The sequence below is a fragment of the Ruditapes philippinarum genome, unplaced genomic scaffold (genome assembly GCF_026571515.1).
Source record: "Ruditapes philippinarum isolate M1 unplaced genomic scaffold, ASM2657151v2 ctg1217_1_1_1_1, whole genome shotgun sequence".
Lineage (NCBI taxonomy): Eukaryota > Metazoa > Mollusca > Bivalvia > Venerida > Veneridae > Ruditapes > Ruditapes philippinarum.
In genome coordinates this window covers 65,218-87,546 of record NW_026855409.1, presented here as the reverse complement: position 1 = coordinate 87,546, position 22,329 = coordinate 65,218, and the positions used below count along the sequence as shown (strand labels likewise).

At 31.8% G+C, this 22,329-nt stretch overlaps 1 protein-coding gene across 1 annotated transcript; it reads left to right on the top strand.

Moving 5' to 3' along the window:
• Nucleotides 1-11,093: 11,093 nt before the first annotated feature.
• Nucleotides 11,094-13,256, top strand: LOC132743184 (complement C1q tumor necrosis factor-related protein 2-like). Its single transcript, XM_060731711.1, has 3 exons — nt 11,094-11,246; nt 12,032-12,053; nt 12,829-13,256. Exons 1-3 carry the CDS (start codon nt 11,094-11,096, stop codon nt 13,254-13,256), a joined length of 603 nt encoding a protein of 200 aa, XP_060587694.1.
• The last annotated feature ends 9,073 nt before the right edge of the window (nt 13,257-22,329 follow it).

Below are 22,329 nucleotides of genomic sequence, written 5' to 3'. Positions count from 1 at the left end.
TTGCCGAAAATTTTCTAGTGTTTTTCGGTATTGGTCAATTCCCGTATACTTTTCTAGCCACATTATTTAAAAAATCACTGGCCGTGTGCCGTTTGTGTAAAATTGTGCATATAACGGGTCGTTGTACTTGGTCATTAAAAAGATGTCTTTGGTCAACATATCTCCTGTTTGACCATCATAAATGTAACGTTCGCTACGCTTACAATAAACTGCATACACCACATTCGTGGATTTACATTTGATCTAATGCGTGCCTTGTACGAGACCCAATTTATACCAATAAATGTGTCTTCGGCAATGACACATGGCTGTTGAAAGAATAGTTTGTTGTGTTTGTTTATGAACAAGAATGTCCTGTAGGTTATTGTCTCTTCTAAATGCAATAATTGGATGATTTTGGATTTTTGCATTCTGTCTGAGGTGTGTAATTCTGATAGGTGTTTTTGTACTATTTGTCCTATAGAATTGAAGATATAATGTACAATGAAATAAATAACAACCACAACAACAAGTTGACCCACCACTGTACTACAGATTAGCGACTTTTGAGTTTTTCTGGTCGAAGAAAACCTTAAGGTTTCCTTATATGCAATATTTCATGCAGGAGCAAGCAAACAGAACCGCCGACCCTCAAGAGTATATAAGACATGAAATGGAGAAAGGACAGATGTATAGACCAACGTCAAAACTATTAAAACTGCATACCTCCAGATAAGCTAAAATATTAAAAAACATCTTTAAGAAAAAACTTGATACAATTTTTTGAAAGCTTTAGACAAGCACACTAATTCAATATTCAAATAATAATTTATTTGGTTTGTGGTATAAATGACAGTTATTGCAGTATTTATCATCATATTTTTACTGCGTGACTAACGCAGTAAATGCCATTTTGCATAATTGTACATATTTTGTGGTAATATACGAGATTTGTAAGTGCATTTTGCAATGTACAATGTGTAACATACATTTTTATTCACTTTACAACATTTTACTTTTAAATACATTTTAAATTTCTAATTAAATTAGCATGAAACTGGAGATATTCTGCTTTTAGTGTAAAAACGTAAAACCCTAGTATTGACGGCACTCTTGTGATGTAGTGGCCTAATCTAAGTATAAAAGGTTTGTTTATTAATGAATTGATATATGATTTTTGACAGGTTATATGGACCTATATAAACAGTTATTTGTAAATATATTATATTGCAATTCACCGTTTATAAACGTCCAATTTACTCGTCAGAAATACTTATAATAAATTTATAATACAGCAAGCATCTTTTTTAGAAAAAAGATCTTCATAAATTGATAGCATCCGTGTTTATAAATCTTTATAATACTGCACGTTTGTAACGTCATTTTTCATTGGATAATCGTGACGTTTATATAGTTTTATATACACGGCTGCTGTCGATTCATGAATATAATCTTACTTTTTTCTCTAAAAAAGATGCTTGCTGTATTATAAATTCGTTATAAAGATTGTTGCCAGGTTATATGATCGTATATAAACGGCTGTATGCGATATAACCCTCGCCTAACGGCTCGGGTTATATTTACAAATAGCCGTTGATATAGGGTCATATAACCTGTCAACGATCTTTATAACTAATATTATAATACTGCACGTTTGTAACGTCGCTTTTCATTGGTCAATCGTGACGTTTATATAGTTTTATATACACGGCTGCTGTCGATTTATAAAGAAATCTCGCTTTATTCCTCTAAAAATGGTGCTTGCTGTATTATAAATTCGTTATAAAGATTGTTGACAGGTTACATGGCCGTAAATAAACGGATCGGGTTATATTTACAAACAACCGTTTATATAGGGCTATATATAACCTGTCAACAATCTCTATAACTAATAATATAAACGTCACGATTGTCCAATGAAAAGCGAGTTAAAAACGTGCAATATCCTATTTGCCTTTGTATATCAGTCGGACAAATATCGTTTTGCATTTTATAATTTCTATACTTATATGTATATATAAATGCATTGCATTCTGTTCAATGTTATATACATGTACACTAATGTCTGGTATTTACTTAAAATTAAAAGTCCACGTCGAAGGTTGTCGTTTCTTTGTACACGTTGTAGTGAAAGGGAAGTAACCATTGTAAGACTGCAAGACTAAGCGATTCGATTAACAACCCTTTGTAAGACTTCTTTTCAATTTTGCCATATTCATATATTAGTTGATTGTTTAACGGAGTAGTGCATGATTCAGTTGTTGCCCATTTCAGGGTTCTTTTATATTTCAGTGCAGAACATTTTTTAATGATACCTCACAACTATTCCGGTCATGCGAGAAAACAATAACATAACGAAACATTAAGTAAGGTGAAACCATGACAATGCTATGAGCTGTACTTGCTTTAGTTTTCATTTCGTAATTCTTGAAAACAAAAGACTTTAAAAAAAATCTGATTTTATTTTGGATATGTGATAAGTATAATATTATATTCATGAAGATTCCATGTAATATTTTATGAATTAATATTATTTGAATAAGTTGAATAAATATACAATAATAAATGATATACAGTACCCATTTAATATCCCCTATTAATATCTCTATTATTTAGTATCATTTTGTAAAGCTTAAATATGATCCAATTTCAAATCAGATTGTGACACCGACTGTGGCACTAAAGGCAAGACTAAATAATAAATAAGACTGCCGCTCCTAAAGGTAAATTTATATTGTTTCTTTCACTACTCTTCAATAAAGGAGATGCTTACAGTAGTCAGACAGGAAATTTTACGGCCACAACAAATGAAACATATCTATTTACTATAGCGTTTCGCATGAGGCTTCAAAGTTATTTGTACGCGCAAATATTGGCTGTTATAGCGTACACTTCGACAACCTATTATGGCGGAACAGGTCATGAATGTTCAACAGCTGACTCTGTCATTGTGTTAAAAACTGGCCAAATCGTGTGGGTCAGATTGTGGTACCTCTTGTGATACGATTGATCATCAGTCCTCTACTAGATGGAACAAATTTTCGGGAGCTTTCTTCCATAAATAAACTTACTTCTTTCCGATACAGGTTCTCACAAATATTGTAATGAAATGGTATCCAACGATTTTAAGAAACTATAATAATTTAAAAACCAAGTCAGTTGTAAGCTGTGTTTGAACCAACAACGCTCCGAGGCCAGAACATAAGACCAATAACAGAACATCTGGCTATTCTATTACTAGGCATGACTATTTCTAATCTTATTTACTCATCTGCGCTTAAAGATATATTTTTAAACTAAAATATATAAAGGACATATTACCATTATTAAGTTAATATATATTATATAATTGATATCTTGCGAGTGCTTAATTGGATATTTATTTGCTTGATTCCTTTGGGTTTTCATATAATGGAATATATTTAGTGTGTCTAATTATCTTTATTCTAACTGGGTAGAGACATATTGAGCCTATCATTTATGAGTGTATGTTTCTATAAAATAAAAATAAATATATTTTTAAGGTCTCATTTTACTTTAATTTCAATGAGTGATATTTATTTTGACGGGCAGAACAATTGCATATAGTTATAAACACAAAATGTAATTTAAATATCAAGAGGTTTATTTTAATCAATACTCGGCCGAATACCTGCTTTAACTTGCATTTGAATAGAGGGAGAAATGTAATGTCTCCTTGTTTGAAATTAACGTAATAAAGTAATTACGTATGCAAATTTTCATTCTATCGAAGACGCCAGCACGATCAAAACATAATTGCATTCTTACTCAACATGTTCGCTTCAATTTATTTCCCCCTCATGTATATCGTTCATAGATGATGAATAACGTTTTGCGGATATACTTAATTCTCAGATATGGAACACCAATGCAAACACCGAAAGAAAATTTAAATTCGAAAGAGTCCAAATAACACTTAGTCTTTTGAATTTATTTTGTAAAATTACTATTACTAACAACAGTTTGTCATAGCATTCAATGGTAAGATCTAAGAAACACTATAAGGTATGTTTTTAAATGAAACTGCCTTGTTTCGGTAATTGTACGTTACACTGACATATTCATGTGCAAATTAATAGTTGCTTCATTAATATACAATGATACATGCATGAGAATCATAAACTCAAAACAATTGAACACATCAATAATCTTATCATAGCATGAACACTGACCATAATCCACTTAGAGTACCAGGAGAGATCAGAGTGTTTTTTGTTGTGTCTTTCGGTGTTTTCATGCACATGAGTTTCCGTGATCGTGAGCGTTATTCTTGGAGTCGCTATTTTAGACAAAACTTTTATCAGTTAAATAACAGTTAATTTATATGTTAGATAAGCTGTTTATTACAGAATTAAAAAGTTAAAAGGAGTGTTAATTGTTGTAAAATGTTTAATGGGAGGGAGCACGGTTCACTGGTTTCACATATCCGGGAAATTTACCTAGGTATTTGTTTCCGAAACATCTTTAGATAATTTACGAATTTTGATTTGTATACTACCAATAGCCAATGAGATTCCATGATTTCAGATTGTAAGCTTAGAATGACCAATTGTAATCATACCTTTATAAGTCCTTCCCTGTATATTTTTTAGGAAATCAAACTGTTTTCAGAGGGAACTCGAAAACAAAAACAATTTCCACCGTCGGGGTAAGTTACCTCATTTCTTTGGAAAAAAAGAGGACGTAATGACTTGTTTATGATACAACTAATATTTAGCATTCATGCAGTCTGGCAGATCTTAAAACCTTTTGTTGCTGAATTTAATAGTTTGACATTGAAAACCTAAGAAATCTTGCAGAACGGGTTCAATACAGAATTTCAGCGCGAAGTAATTAGCTCACTTTCGAATTTTCTGTTGATATGTTCTGTTTCTGAGCTAGCTCAGGGTGAGCTTTTAGGATCGTTGAATGTCCGTCATCGTCGTCTATTGACATTTGTTCGTCAACACTCTAGTGGTCACATTTTTGCCTCAATCATTTTCAAATTTTGTCAGGATGCTTGTCTAGTGCATTGCTCGGACAAGTTCGAACGTGGGTCATCGGGGGTGAAAAACTAGGTTACAGGAGCTAAAAATAGAAAACATCTTGTTAACACATTAGTGGCTATTTTTTTCATCCAAATATGCTGAAAATTCGTCTATGAGTAGGTTTTGGTGATGTTTGGGTCATGTACGAATATGGGTCACCTAGGATCAAAACTAAGCCACAACGCCCAAATATAGAAAAACCATGTTAACACTCCAGTTGTCATATTTTTGACTCAATTTTCACCAAACCGACTTAAAATTTGTACATAAAAGTAATTTCTGATGCCAAATTAAATTATTGATATCAACTGACCTATTGTCGTCATTTATATCGTTTGATCTAGTTTCAAGTTTGTTTTTTTTTACGTATAGACCAGAGGTGTTATTTCTAATGCAGAATTGAATCATGATATCAGCTGACATACTTTTGACATTTTTGATTTCACTTGACCTTTATTTTTGTTTTTTGACGTATAGACATGAAATTTAGACCAGAGGTTTAATTTCTGATGCAGAATCGAATTGTGATATCGGCAAACCTATTTTGACAGTTTTGATGTCACTTGACCTACTTTTTTGTGTTTTTTTTTGACGTATATACTTAATTTGGATCATAAGTGTATTTTCAGTTTTCAAATTGAAGTTTGATACCAACTGACCTACTTTTAATATTATTGATTTCATTTGACCTACTTTCTTGCTTTTGACAAACAGACTTGTAATATTGATCAAAGGTGTAATTTCTGATGCCAAATTGAATTTTAATATTATCGGACCTACTTTTGATATTTTTGATGTCATTTGACTAATTAGGATCAGGGGTGTAATTCTTTGATGCTGAATTGAATTTTGAAATCAGCTGACCTACTTCTGATATTGCTTGAACTACAATGAAATGAAGGGAGCCATTTAGGTCCATATTGGCCCTTTTGATTTAAGAAACTAGACATAGTCCTTTGAAGTTACGCCAAATAGCTGCTTCGACCGACATAATTTGACACGGTCCGACGACTTTGTTCAGGTTAAGTCAGTCCGACTGTCCGATATTTTTTTCAGGGGCAAGGGAGACTAACATCGATGATTTCCTAGTTTGTTGCTAGCGACATTACTCTTCCTTGTTAACCGCGTTATGTAACAATTATTTTAATTGGTCAATATCGGGAAATAGACAAATGGATATAACTGTACAATCGGCATTTACAGAACAGCATGCTCGAAGTATTAATTTACGACGACATATTGCTAGAAAAAAGGGAAAATAAACGCAGTTAGAAAGAAGAGAAAAGAAAAAATAAGCATAAAAACATGCTTGATAGATTTAACGCAAATTGAACAAAGGGCGGAAATGGTTGATATATGACGATGTAAAAAACGAAATGCGCTGTTCCTCCCCTATGAGTTTCTACGACAGTGCTGGTAAAAATGTTGAAAAAACACGAGCATTTAAGAAATAATACATTTATAATTGGATGTTAAATTTTTCGTTTTACTGCTATAGAAGATTCTGAATTATCATACGTTTATTTCGACGGGAAGTCGACATCCTGTGAATCCAGATCAGGAGGATAGACTTACAGGGTGACCTGTTAAACTAAAATAAACTGATGCTGTATAACAGAGAATGAGTTTATTTAAAGATTATTGAAATAAAGGGGAAATGTTGTTAAATACCCTGCTTGTTTTCATATTGCTGTAAATGTTTGGGTCTGACAGATTATTTGTTGGTCTGACAAAATTCAAAAGTTTGTTAGACCGAATTTCTGACACTTTTTTCAAACTTTCAGGAAGTTTGTTACCTCCTTCATGACTGTGTGAATTATATTGCTGACTTTAAACCACTTGTCACTCATTGCCAAACAGGAACATCAAATGCATGCTTTTGGGAAAGTTTTCCACTTACACATCCGCCGCCATTAAACCTAATTAATCACTTTATTTCCTTAATAGCCTAATGTCCCTCAAAGCTGCATGTCTCCATACGCGCTAAAGTATTTCAAGAGAATCAAATTTGAGATTCTTTTTAAAGATTTTAGAAAAGATATATGGATTCAATATTCGTGTAATAATTTACATGTTAAATGTGATTAAAAACTGATCTTGCAGTATTTTTCTGAATGTTTCTACTGTGTGACTAATAAGTATTTTTTTTTTTGCATAATTATGTGGATTTTTTTGGTATTGCAAGTGCCGGTTGCAATGTGTAAACTACTTAGTTCACCTTACAAACTTTTAGTTTTAAATGCATTCTCAAAATTATCATGAAGTATGAATCTTGAGGCATGCTACTTTGATGTCAATACAAGTGTAAGTGCTTGATATGCTGATAAGAAACGTACGTCATTGCGGTAAGTTTCTTACAAATTGCGAATATTCTTTATGTAAATACAGTAGAACTTTTGTAAGTCAACATGAAGGTACTTGCGTGAAAATTTTGAGACATCGGAATTACGACTTATGAATCGATCTCAATTTAATGACAATCTTTCGAGCCTTTGACATGATTTACAAGGAAGTTACAAAATGCGTAATAAAAGGAAAGGGCGATAACATAATCAGCATATAGTAAATAAATATATCTCGGACACCGGGTCACGGAATTTCTCAATTACTACCTAGTACTACAGCAATTCAAATGTTATCAATAAAAGCATTTTATCACAAATGTTAAGGCTGTTACAAGACACGGTTTGTAATTAACACATGTCATACAGTTGATTGGAAAATATCTTTGCGGTCAGAAAAGGTGTGAAAAGTGTCTTGAGGTCGAAGTTGTCAAAATGACCGAAGGACTTCGAATAAATTGTGGTAAATTGTACTTGATTTATCATATACCGACCACGAAAATACTTCGACACATCGAACAATTCGACACATGAAATTACGACAGTCACTCTTATTCGACTCACTTATGGTTTTTATAAGGAAAATATGAAGGGGAATGCATGTTACTTCGACACATCGAGAAAATCGACTCATAGAAGTTTTACTGTACATAAAGGGAGTTGATGAGTTATTGTAATGGTATTTTATGTTTGGGTCTTCATTTCTTTTCAAAAGCAAACAGCTCGGATAGAAATTCCAGGCATGTTCTGTCTACACCACAATAGACGGTCGTAATATATCCTAAGGACTGCCGTTAACATCTAGCTGTTAGCGAAGCACTTGTTAAACTCATTAAATACAAATATATTAGATCTTTTAATTAAATCGTAATGTCAACAATTTTTCAACGTGTTCTCACGCTCGAGCTTGCCAACGATTACCCTTCATATCTTAGTTGTTTTTTCTCGTCTTTTTCCTATTTACTTGATGGCATGATTTTTTTTCTTCAGTCATATGGAATCGGAGTAAACCGGCGGTATTAAAGCTTCACGCCTAGAGATTTACGAAACTTCCAAACTCAAGTATCAAATAAAGTGATATCAAATCTTCATATATGCACTTACAAATCTAATGTTGTTTATTTTAAATGTAATTTTAGCAATGAGCTAAGAAAAATTAGAAACGGGTAGCAAAGAAAAAGGTAGAAACGGGATATGCAATCAAGGTAGAAACGGGGTATGGATAAAAAATTTAAATTGAGGTAGCAAACAAAAGGACAGAAACGGGATATGAATAAAAAAAGTAAAACGGTGTAGCAAACAAAAAGGTAAAACCGGAGTATGAAAAAAATGTAAAAACAAGGTAGCAAACAAAAAGGTAAAAACGGGATATGCAATCAAGAAGGTAGAAACGGGATATGCATAAAAAAGTAGAAAGGAGGTAGCAAACAAATAGGTAGAAACGGGGTACGCATAAAAAAATGTAGATACGGGGTAGCAAAAGACAAAAAGGTAGAAACGGGATATAATAAAAAAGGAGAAACGGGGTAGCATAAGGCAAAATGTAGAACGGGATATAAATTTTTAAAAAAGTACAAACGGAGTAGAAAACAAAAAGCTAGAAACGGGGTATGGATAAAAAGGTAGAAATCAGGTAGCAATCAAAAAGGGAAGAAACGGGGTATGCATCACAAAAGTAGAAAGGAGGTAGCAAACAAAAGGTAGAAACGAAGTATGCATCAATAAAGTAGAAACGGGGTAGCAGACAAAAAGGTAGAAAAGGGGTATGAATTAACAAACAGTAGAATTGAGGTAGCAAACAAAAAGGTAGATACGGGATATGCATCAAAAAAGTAAAAAGGAGGAAGCCAAAAACAAGGTAAAAACGGGGTATTAAACAAAAACAGTAGAAACGGGGTAGAATTGTGTAATTAAATTGAAGTAGCAGCCAGGTAACAGCAGTAGTAAAATAGCAGTAGTAGTAAATATTGTAGAACTATTTACGAGTATCTAACAAAGTGACTTTATCTTGTCTTAAGCACTTATCAATATAATAATAATATGTAATTTTATATTATACATAAAGTTCAAGGCTTTAACTGTACTTGCTTTCATTTCTAAAAAAGGCCAGACATACGAAAATGGTTCAAGGGTTTAACTGAACTTGCTTTCATTTCTTACAAGAAAATACATACGGAAAATGTGCCGTGAGAAACGCAGTAAATTAATATGTCTTGGCTTATTTATGTTTCAGGATAGTTGGTTCTTTACAATTAAGATTCCGGTATACAAAGTCTTCAAGGCCATAAAAATAGCCGTAATATATTGATTTTGATTAAATATTTAGCATGTGCTACATATCCTGTTATTCTAACTTTTTATCTGTAATTGAGAGCAGATTGCCAGAATTCAAAGGGTAGTTAAAAAAGTAAGTATCCTTAGATACTAACCCTTTTTTCTGGCCTTCCCGTTTGAAAGCTTCAAATATGATTATTGACAATCAAGGATGTGTTCCGAAAGTTACCAATACGTAGATGATATCAACTTGACAAACATTGATGCTTCCTGTTTCTGATTTAATCACAAAAGGTATAAGGGTAATACATAAGTTCTCTGACTTAGCAAAGCACGTGTGATATAATAACAAGACAAAAACAAGGTTTTTTTAAAGTGAGACATATGCTTAATTTTTGAGAAATCGAAACATGTAATGATTGAAGTATTGTCATTTTGTGGCCAAGTGATTGAGGTCCTTGACATCAAACCACTTGACCCTAACCGCTGTGGGTTCGGGTCCCAACATGATTTTTTTATTTTTTCAAGTGAGGAATATATCCAGCTTAGTAACGTAACGTCGTAAGTTAACTCAATATACTACTTAGGTGACCGTTTTTTTGCCTAAAATTATGCACGGAAGGGCATCTGAGGTCTTCCTTCACCAGTAAAGCTGGTAGGTAACCTTAAACCATTCATTCCATCCACTCTCCATGAATATCGTTTATTTCATGCAGTCTTCGGCTATTTCATTACGTCCATGACATGATGTCTTGTATCTTGTTTCAGGTTCCAAAATCATACTAATTTGCTATATACAAGATCTATCTTTTGTACCTTTTGCTGTACCAGCAATTGGTATAATTATAGTGCATGAGTATTTTGTATTGAAGTCAAAATACTACTTTATTTATATTTTCCTACCTATACGATACATAACTTTACGTTCAAAACTAATTTTCAGCTGTTCAATATCTAACATGCTCTTAATCCATTATTAAAAGTTTATGGAACTCAAATTTGACATATATAAAGAATAAAGAAAATATTGAAATGTGCTTAATGTGAAGTAATTAATGGATTGTTAATAGCTATAAATTTCCCAACAGTTTTAAATGCTTTTCCGCATAACTATGTTCCTATTAAACTTTATTTGCTTATCTTAAGAACTACAAACATAATACGAAAAGCACTTATTAACAAATATGCTATGATTGTACTTTTTTAACTTCCCACATGTTGTTAAATTTGTGGTACATAAGACTGATGTTTCTTGTGCCTCCCTCATACTAGACCCTCTTCCTCTTTATTTAAACTTCTTCGCATTGTAAGATAACGTTTGTCACTTTAACCATAGAAAATGAGAATTTCATATTGTAAACTCTTCCTTTTGAATTACCTACTTATATGTGCAAAGTCGGAGGAACCGCATTGTTCAAAATATAATTTCGAAGAGAAAGTGTTAGAGAAAATGGTTCGCATGGAATTTCAAATGGAGCGAATGAAATCTGAAATGGAACAAACAGTGAAAAGTGTTGACCGGAAACTGAATGAAATGGTTGGAAAAGAGAGAATGAAATCTGAAATGGAAAGAACAGCAACAAGCGTTGATACAAATTTTAAGGTACTGCAAATTTTAAAAGGTAAAGTTAATTAGTCATATGAATTTTAGTTCATTCCAGCACATACCAATACTATTTAGTTAATAGTTTATGTCTAAACATATTGTAAGTGGCAATATGCCCATCAAAGTATAATGCTTTGTGAAAGGGTTGATACAAAAATAACTTGACATTTTGTCAATATTGTGCTTGATTATAAATTTTACAATGAAAAAATAATTATTATTCCATGAGGAAAACGAAAATTTCTATACATATCGTTCCGAATATATTAGTTAAGTCAATTTTTAATAAAATTGGACAGTCTTGTAATGATTTAAGTAATTCTTTTAATCTTGAATCATACTATAAAAAATTTACCATAATCACTTGTTGATCAATCAAAATTATATTAGCATATCTTCTGAATATGTATTACTTAACTCAACTTGACATTTAAAAATTAGCAGTGTCACTTTAATTCTTTACCTATGGCCGTTTGACTTATTGAAGTTTCCAAAGCATGATTAACGTGTTCTGTAATTTCAATTACCGTCTTCTCCAAACCGACATGAATTGTCAATTTCAGTAAATGTATTGTTTTCTTTTGATTTTTGATTTTTTAAGTTTACACGGCTTTTTTTCTGAATATTACCTGTTAAACAACATATCAATGGTTTTAAAATTAAAGAAAAATTGCTACCGTCTTCGTTAGTAAAGTTCCATTGTTATAGCGACATTGTCGAATGTTTTAATTATTGATAGAAGTGCAAATAATTCATGTAATCATCTTTTTATTAACCATTAGGTAATTTATGTGAATACAGATGGTAAGTAAAAACAGGAGTGGTCAATCTTACAGCCCTTTGTTATATCATAAAGCGTAAAGTTTGTTATTTTTAGACGTGTTTTTCACCATAATTATTATGTAGTCGCCACTTCAACAACAGTATCTTCGGAATAAGATACTTAATTATTTAAATGTAGCGGCCCGTGATATTTTGTTTTATTTTTCTTCACATTAAAGTTAACACAGTTCAATTTTTCAGTTTTATTTTTCTACCTTTTAAACATCTATATTTTCAAATTATCCAACATTTCTTATAATTTTCGGTGTTCTTCTACACATTTTTTTTTTCAAACTATGATAATTCAAGATTACGTCCAAAGTAAATCTTAACAAATTGTAAACATCGAAAACTTGATGATAATGCTAGGAAATGACATGACCAGTAAAAATCTCTCCCGCGATTAGCGACAATAGATACCTGTGCCAATAAAGACAAGACACCTTGCCACAATTGTCGCATTGAGTTGAAATACATAGTATTTGAAAAGTTGATATATATGTCACAGTTTCATCTTGCAGTGTTTGTTATAAGGGTGACCATGGAAACCCACTCCGCCGTTAATAAATTTCAACAAAATTTTGTTTTTGCGAACAAGCAATAAATTAAATTAGATGCATAACTAGTTATTTATATTCTAATCAAGATTTGGTCAAATGTATATGGCCGATTAACAATTCGTCGAAGAGAACACACATTTAATAACTTTTATTTATGTCTCTGTCATCGACATATCATTTTATGAATCTTATTTAAGACCCGCTTTCAGATCAGATTGTGACACCAACTGTGGCATTCAAGGCTAGACTAAATGCTCACACTGCCGCTCCTGTAAGTCAAGTTATAGTGTTTCCTGTAGTACTCTTCAATGAAGGAGATGCCTATAACAGTAAGACAGGGAAATTTACGGCCACAACAAATAGATCATATCTTTTTACTATAGAATTTTGTGTCCTACAAAACAAATATTTGTACGTGGATATAATGGTTGATGGTGTAGCATACACTAAGACAAACATTGAAGACAACGATAATCTCGACTGTCAAACAGCTGACACTGTCGCTGTGTTAAAAGCTGGACAGAGCGTGTGGGTTCAGCCGTCTGCTAGTGACTCTGGTAATATAATCCGACATCATTCTTTACACTATTGGAACACATTTTCCGGAGTTTTACTCCATAAATAAATACATTATTTACTGCTTATGATTTTACACGAGTTGTAATATTATTATTAAATATTATCAAACATATTGATGAAACAAATGCAAAATGGTTCTATGGATAGTTATTAAACCCTTTCCATTCATGAACTAGTTTAAGGACATTTGATATTATTTACTTGGTATAATTAATAAATACAATGTCACAATGTTTCATTACTGTGTTATCTCACTAATGGTAAATAAAGGATCAGATTAATTAACATCATTGTACTCAATATGAAGATATATTTGGACGAGTAACCATGTAGCCGGATGGAATTCAGAACTCTAGATACGAACTCACAACGGTTCCAAGCTACTGCTTAAAAGAAAATAACATAAACTTTGGCTTTTATTAACATGTCGCTTTTGCATGAAAATTATTGATTTGCACACAAAAGTAAATCCTTTTGATTAAATATATGTTTAAAAATGCATGCATCTTATTACTGCTGGCTCTGCGTACTCATCGGGGTAATGTCAACAATTATAGATATGATTACAAGGCGCTACCTATGAATAGGGCAGATTGGACTTAACTCTACCCCTTTTTAATTACAGTTTTATATGACATGTGTATACGTCTATTTAAAAGTAATAATACAACCCTTGTTATACTTCAATTTATCAAAGATCAGGCAAGAACAGAAAGCCCTTTTCATTTTTTCTCGTTTACGCAAGAACTTGTCATATTTAGTATATATAATAGTTTGTTTTAAATGTCCTTTTTTCGATAAAGATCATATTTGGTATATAACATTTTGTTTTATATGCATGTTTTTTAAGGTAAAGGTCGTATTTAGTATGTAACAGTTTATTTATACGTTTGCTTTTTATAAAAGATAAACGGCATATTAAGTCTTAGTAACTTGATTTTAAATGAAAGATTACAGTCATGTTTTATTTTACTTACTTTTTTCTTTCTTAAATTAGAATAACGTTTCTTTAATAATCTTTTCTGATAACTGTATGATTTATAATGTAAAAATAGCATTTTGTTATTTACTTTTCTTTTTTCTGTTTTTTGTTCACACTGTACTTTGGATTTGTATAGACTATAAACATTGTTTTAACATGTTTAATACTGAATAAAATTTTCGTATTCGTATATTTAAATTTAAATGTATGTTGTTTCCAAAAATAAAGGTCATATTTAGTATACAATAGTTTGTTTTTCGTATGTGTGTTTATATCAAATATTAAGGTCAAAATCAAAGGTCATATTTGGTAAAACATTAAGCTTTATTTGTACTTGTTGACCCATTACCATGATTACCGGGCATAACAAGCAGTTCTATCAATTCATAATATATTTACGTATAATGTGCCTAAAGATAGGATGTAAGATCGTTCCCATTATCTAAAGTGTAAACTATCTTATAGCTGTCTAATTGCACATGCCCAAGCATTAGACAATTGAAATAAAACAACTTCACATATTTTAAATGAGATAAGTCTTTGCATAACAACTCTACGCCCAATGAATCCCATATATACCATCAGAGTTAATTCCCTTATCTCTAAGAACAGTAATAGAAAATACTGTACTGGCGTTACAAACATTGGCAAATATTAAATGCATTAAGCATCAACGTTGCCGCATGTTTCGCTGTTTTCCTTTTCACATACATATATAGCAGACCACAACGAAATCTCAGATTTGCTTTTCTTATCTCTGAATTTCACTGAATGTACTGTGACCCAATGCACTTTGTTAGTCAAATATTTTCGGATCAGCCAGGTTTATTTGAAATTGGTACAGACGTGGTACGACAAGTTCTAGAAGACAACTCTGATTTGGCTGAATCTGACCGTATTCCTTGCTTAAAGGAAATGAGAAAAACGCACATAGGATAACGGATGGTGATGTAAATATTAAGCGAATGATAATATGTTTATATATATTTACTAATGTAGATATAATTTAAATAAAATAACAAAACAACAACCACAACAATATGACAACAAAAATCATTGCATCACTTGGCTAAAATCTTAAAATGTCAAATCACAAATAGTTTGAAAATAAAAAAGACTTAACTCAAAAATCTTTTATTTTTTCTACCTAACTTTAATGTGTTGACACTCTCCCTTATAAGGCATTAGCGACATTTGTGTTTTTCTGGTAGGTGGAAGAAAAACTTAAAGTTTCTTATATGCAATATTTCATGCAGGAGCTGGCAAGCAGAACCATCGACCTTCAAGAGTACAGAAGACATGAAATAGAGAAAGGACAAAAGCCATCTTATCTGTGTATAGATAAATACATTTATATTATAAGTTTAAATATTTTTGACAGGTTATATGGCCCTATATAAACGGTAGTTTATAATATATTATATTGCAAACCAACGTTTATGTACGGCCATATAAACTGTCAGACAGATTTATAACAAATTTATTATACTGCAAGCATCTTCTTTTTTAAAGAAAAGGTGATATTTCTTCATCGACAGCAGCCGTGTATATAAAAGTATATAAACGTCACGGTTATCCTTTGAAAAGCGACGTTATAAACGTGCACTATTATAATATGCATAAATATTTTCCTTTGTCCGTCAGTTAAAATTAAAGGATACTACAATGTTATAAACATGCACAAGAATGATTGGTATATACGGAAAATTCCAAGTTCAAGTCGAAGAATATTGGTCACCGGCTGTCGTTTCTGTGTAGTGAAGGGGAAGTAACTGCTGTATGACTACAAGACAAAGCAACTCGATTAACAACCCTTCGTAAGATATAATTTAATTTTGCCATATTACTAAGTTAGTTGATATTTTTTGGAGTAGTGCATAATACAGTTTTTCTCATATCCAAAAGTTACCCGGGTTCTTGCCGGTGCAGAACAGTTTTTTTATTCATACCTCATTGCCAAACTGGACATGCGAGAAAACACCAATATAACGAAACAATTAGTAAAGTGAAACCATGGTAATGCTATGAGCATATGTACAGTAGAATAAAAATAAAATTACTGTAATAGAATTAATACAATTGCATGTTTGAATTGGAGAATGTGATAGTTTTGTAATATTTAGAATATAAACACTGATAGTATATTAAATATGAGACCTGAGAAAATTCTCGATAGCTTCTTCACATGGACGGATTCATAGTCCCTGGCTGTATTCAAACCAACAGCGAGACTAAAAGTGAGATACATTTACCACTTGGTCATAGTGGCCCCATCAAAGCCATGATCCCTCTCAGCTTGCAAGATTTAGTATTAACCCTTTCATAGATGATTGATGATTTCAAATAATTTACTACTAAATGCAGCTAATATTTTCTATGTACAAGCAGGCTTATATCAAATGATTAATATTCTATATGTTTACAAGATATTAACTAAGATATAGGTCTGTTCAATTTTTTCGATTGTCACATAATACAACATTTAATACAACAGTAACAATAATATTACAACAACAACTTAACAACAATCATATATTATAAACGAGGCCTTGTCAAAACAATTGAATGTATATTGAATTGCATATCTCATCATACGTAGTAATTTATCGCAAATGAGAACATGTTTATACATGTATATATTAAGACAATCATATACAATTGTTAATAAGAACAATATAAAATAATCTGCCGGACTAATTTTGATGGATTAAATCAAAGATCATTAGAAAGTCAAATTCAACAGCCTTCCATTTTATCAAATTAATATATTAAAAGTCGCCTTATTTTGAACTGTTTATCTTGCAATTCACACTTTCTTTGACTAAGTATGTAAATACATAAGATGCCCCATTAACCATGTATTTCCTTCATTAGCTGGTAACTTAGTATAGTAGAACCTCCGATTTTCAAAAAGTATACTAAGCCATAATGAAATTAACTCAACAATTTCTGTACTTATTTGGGCGGGCAAGAAACAACAGAAATGGCCCACCTTACTGGTATCAGCCCTTTCCGTCAGTATTAGTATAAGAACCTCAAACACAATAGGATAAATACATACAACGTATATGGTATTTCGGTCTAACCTACGCTAAGAAACTTAAAATGTAAACAAATAGTAATTTAATGCTTGAAGATGTTGGCAAGTTTATTTCCAATGCATCAAGTAAAAGTTCATCTAAAATATACAAAACAAACAATACATTTTTATATATATATATTTAATGGTTGCAGAATCCAAAAGTACAAAATGCCAACCTGTTGACATTTAGCCGGATTTACTTTAATTGTACATCAGTGGGCATATTAAAATGTTTGTCAGACATATTTTCAATCATAATTGTATGAAACAGACTTCATTTTCCTTTAGGTAACAAATTTATGCATTCTTTTTACAGTATCAAAGATTACAGTCTCTAGTTCTGTTTACATTTGAAATAACGTGGTAGAACTACTTATAATCCGTTTAAACAACAAAGTTATTGGAGAGGTCACAAGACATCGAATATGGATGATCTCCGGTCAAAAACAAGGTTACAGGAGCTAAAAATAGATAAATCTGGTTAACACTCTAATGGCTACTGTTTTGATCCATATATCCTGGAAATCGGTCAGAATGTTTGTTTTGATGATTTCTTGGTCAAGCTTAAATATGGGGCATCTGGGGTCAAAAACTAGGTCACACCACCAAAATATGGAATAAACCTTGTTAATATTATAATGTTCACATTTTAATTCAGTTGTTATTAAACTTGGTCAGGATGCTTGTCTAGTTGATTGCTTAAAGGAGTTCGAACATGGGTCATCTCTGATGAAAAACTATGTCACAGGAGCTAAAGATAGAAAAATCATGTTCACTCTCTAATGGCTACTGATGTAATTCAAATATACTGGAAATTGGTTTGCATGTTTGTTAAGATGATTTCTATATCAAGTTTGAATATGGGTTACCTTGGGTCAAAAACAAGGTCACTCTGTCCAAATATGGAAAAACCTTGTAAACCCTTTACCTCGTTGAAAAGTCCGATGTTACAAGTTCAAACTGCTATGAAAAAAGTTCAATATTGATGAAACTTGGCACAAATGCTAACTGGACCATAGCCTATGTAACAGCATGTTTAAACTTAAATTTTCTGTTACCGTGGCAACGGCGGACGTCTCAAAATTGCCAAGAACCACTATTTTGCATTGTTTTTTTTATCAAAACTTATTTTAAAGTGCTGCAACTTCTCAATGGATTAAGATAGAGTAAACGGTTTTTCAGTGTTGGTTACAAGTTACCTTACGATTGACCTGGGGCCATTTTTATTATAAGCCTGTCAAATGTTCTTTTTTTTGCGTAAAAATTCTTGATTAATTTGTTTGGCGTGTTATCTCCTTACCACAGATTGGGATGGATTGGAGCTCTAAGCATATATTTGATCACTGCCCAAGGAACATTACTATAACATGAAATTTAACAGAATCAAGTTTAAATTTTATTTGCATTATCCGGGTCTGGGGATAGTTGGGCAAATTGTCATTGTTCAAAATGACTAAATACAAAGGGTTTTTAAAATCAAACTGAAAAATACACAGAATATTGATTTTCAGTTTAGTTCGGCGTATGTTCTTTTGTATCAATATTCATAGGTGTAGGAATGCAAAGTAAATACTTCTAAACAATCTGAGTGTGTAATCCATCGAAAGCATTTTTCACAACAAAAATACATGAAAATTCAAGACAGTTTGATGGAACCTATACATGAGCGATAATGAAATAATGCAACACCCTTCGTACCCCTAGTACCGACTTGAGCGGTACAACTCGAAAAAATTCAACACTTAAAAGTGTTGGAGTCAATGATCCCGAAGAACCAAAATAAATATGGGAACACTTAAGTGCAGTACAGAGCAACTTTTTACTGCTGCCATACAGAACTTGATACCTGCTGTTATGAAGTATCATGATTTCATCGCTATATAATTATGTGAATATACATGTACCGCTATAGCCCACTCAAAGATTCGGGTATGGTAGGTCCACTTAAATTTAAAATGTTACTGTGTTTATTTCATGATATGACCAAAAAAAAAACAAACAAAAAAAACAACTTGTCATATATATATACATGTTATTAAAATATTATTAAAAGAAACACTGAACTAGAGCACATTATACATTGTGCATTTGAATAGAGCTTATAAAAGCGATAAAATGAAGATATTATGCAATTAAAGGGAGATTAATATTGCACTTATATATCAAAATACTTATCAAGAATGAGTTCCCTTTCATTTGTACATTTAGTTTGTGTACACATTAATAAAACAATTGGTAATACAATTCTAGGGAGACTACGAGTATTAATCTTTCTAACAAGGGTAACTTCCTTTTGATCATAAATCAGATAGCAATACATAAAACATAGTATTTTGAAAATATGGCGGCTATAAACAAGTTTTCTGTTTTCAAAGAAGTGATCACATGAATGGATGTAACATTTTAGAAGGTTACGTTGATAAGCATGCATGTAACCTTGCATTAATTGATATATGATTACTTGGTGTGTTACTGAAAATCCCTAAGTTTAAGCTTATTTGAAAGACAGATAATTCCACGTGTTTTCCATCTTTGATGATAATTGATATTTGTCCGTATTAAGTTGCCCCATGTGCATGAAATAAAGGACAAAGGGGCACCTGATGTCTTCCTCAATCAATAAAGCTAGGAAGTCGTCTTATGATCTATTCTGAGTTGGTGCAACGTAAAATCCAGCAAAACTAGACATGTGTCCGTATTGGGATCCGTTTTATCAAATTCAAAACAAACGACTGTTACTTATAACCGTGATAACTTTCAAGACAAACTTGCAGATTGTTCTGTTATATAGCTGCGTTATGATTAAGATTATAAATTATATACCGGTATATGTTAAGACTATTTCGTGATTTTAAGATATTTAAGCAGTATGTTTCAATATTTTACGTTACTATATTGTTACTAAGTTGTTATATTTTTCTGGTCCTTTGGGATCATTGATTCCAACACTTTATTTGGCAGTTGAAATTGAGTACCACTCAAACCGTTGCTAGGGTTCGTGAGGTATGATGCACGTTGTCATTATCCCTCATGTACAGACTAAATCAAACCGAGTGTGCAATTTTCTGGTAATTTTGTTGTGATAACTGCTTCCGATGTATCACATTTTATCCATATTTCAATGGTCATAACTAAATAAAAACCCATGATTTAAGATACGTCATTCTTTCATTTAGCCAAAACAAGGGACATAATAAGCAATGGTCCATTCAAAATTTTATTACATATTTATTTTCTTCTTCTCGCTATGATCAATAAATTAGGGCGTCCATTTGCCGAATGGTTTAGGTCTTTGACTTCTCATCGCTGCAGGTTCGAGCTGCGCCCGCGTCTTAGAATACTATTGTGAGAAAACAATTCAGAAAGCTATTCCCGTTTTGTGCCTAAATCAATATACATATGGGCACCTTACAACTATATACTGAGTTGGTTGGACATTAAATTGAACCAAAAAATGCGTATATTATTTGTCTGTTTTGGGAAACAATTATTTTAGAACTTTTCCATCCTAAATATATATTCTAATGATATATTCAAATTAATGACTCCTGATCATTTATTCAACAGTTTCGTTTTTTTCCCCTAAATGATATGGTATTACATAGCTCTATTTTGTTACGATTTGTACTAATATTTAATCATCGGAAAGTATGACTATAGTAATATTTTCACTAACCAAATAACAGCTGTCATTAAGTCCTACATATTTTTTTTAAATAAAACTGAAATCGGCATTACACACCAAAAAATATATTTTTTGAATCTACCAGATGTAAATTTCAAAAGCATTGGAGAATGAATACATTGCTTCAAACGGTGCTATATGAATGAGAGATGTCAACAAAAACAAAATACTGTTTAACGTAGTGTTAGGCTGGTGAAAGATGTTTACTAAGACTGAAAACTGCTTAAGACAGCGCTAGGTGGATTTGAAATGTTAACAAAAGTAAATACTGCTCCTGTTTAAAACTTTCCCATGCTTTTCGGCATTCAATTTTAGATATTTGAACTCTTAAGAAACTCATAATGTTGTCCTGAAATGGAAAAACAAACCTGTTCTGTAACTAAATTTAGCTATATAGGTCAATCCTGAAAATCAAAGTATTCCATATATCAAGGTGTTGATGTCAACCAAAAGTGGTTGGAGGTGTCGAATAACACTCAAATTACCTTTTCCAAGTAATAGACTGGTATGTCTTTTAAAAGCGATATTTCAGTTATTAATGTTATAGTCATTAGTATAATTATTATTAATTTTGGTCAGGCTTTAATCAACAAAAATATTAATGAAAATAGTGTACAAACTGCATGGGTCAGTAGATGGTTAACATACTTGTATGTAGAAATAGCTTATATGTAAGTATATATTCCTATACATATAATTGTTTGACAATGATAAATGTAATATTGGGACGCTGCGGGTTTTAATTGAATATTGATAAGTTAACATTTTTGTATTGTATCACCTTAAAAATTAGTCGTCTTCTAATTCATCAGAAAAAAAGTCATTTTAAATACTAGATTGCTTTCAAGGCTTTAATCAGACGGATAAAATGCACATACTGGATTGTTCTATTTTAAAGTACAAAAATCAACAGTAAACAAATGAATTTAAGGTAAAAAATGACAGCTTTCTAAATATGTTATACTGTTTGTCTGTGTATAAGTAACAATGGTAGGTCCTTAACGAATTATAATATACATTAGAAATGTAACAGAGAATTCACATAACGGGTAAATATATATTGTCTATCGGCAGATTGCACAAGAGGAAGGTTTTGGACTGTTGTAATAACCTTTTAGATTTCTGTATTTCCGTGTCCCGATTTACGCTTGATGCATGATTTTATACTTCTATTTTATTTGAGTTAATATTTTTAACGGTTTCTGACATATATTGTATTTGCAGTACGTTGTTTCTTGATAAAACTATTGGAACTGTGCTCTCAGTTAGCAACCAATATCCATTGTATTTTAGATACATAGATATATTTTAATATACATAATAACACCGTGTCTGCAACTGTCATCTAATTATGTCTTGGTTTGTTAACC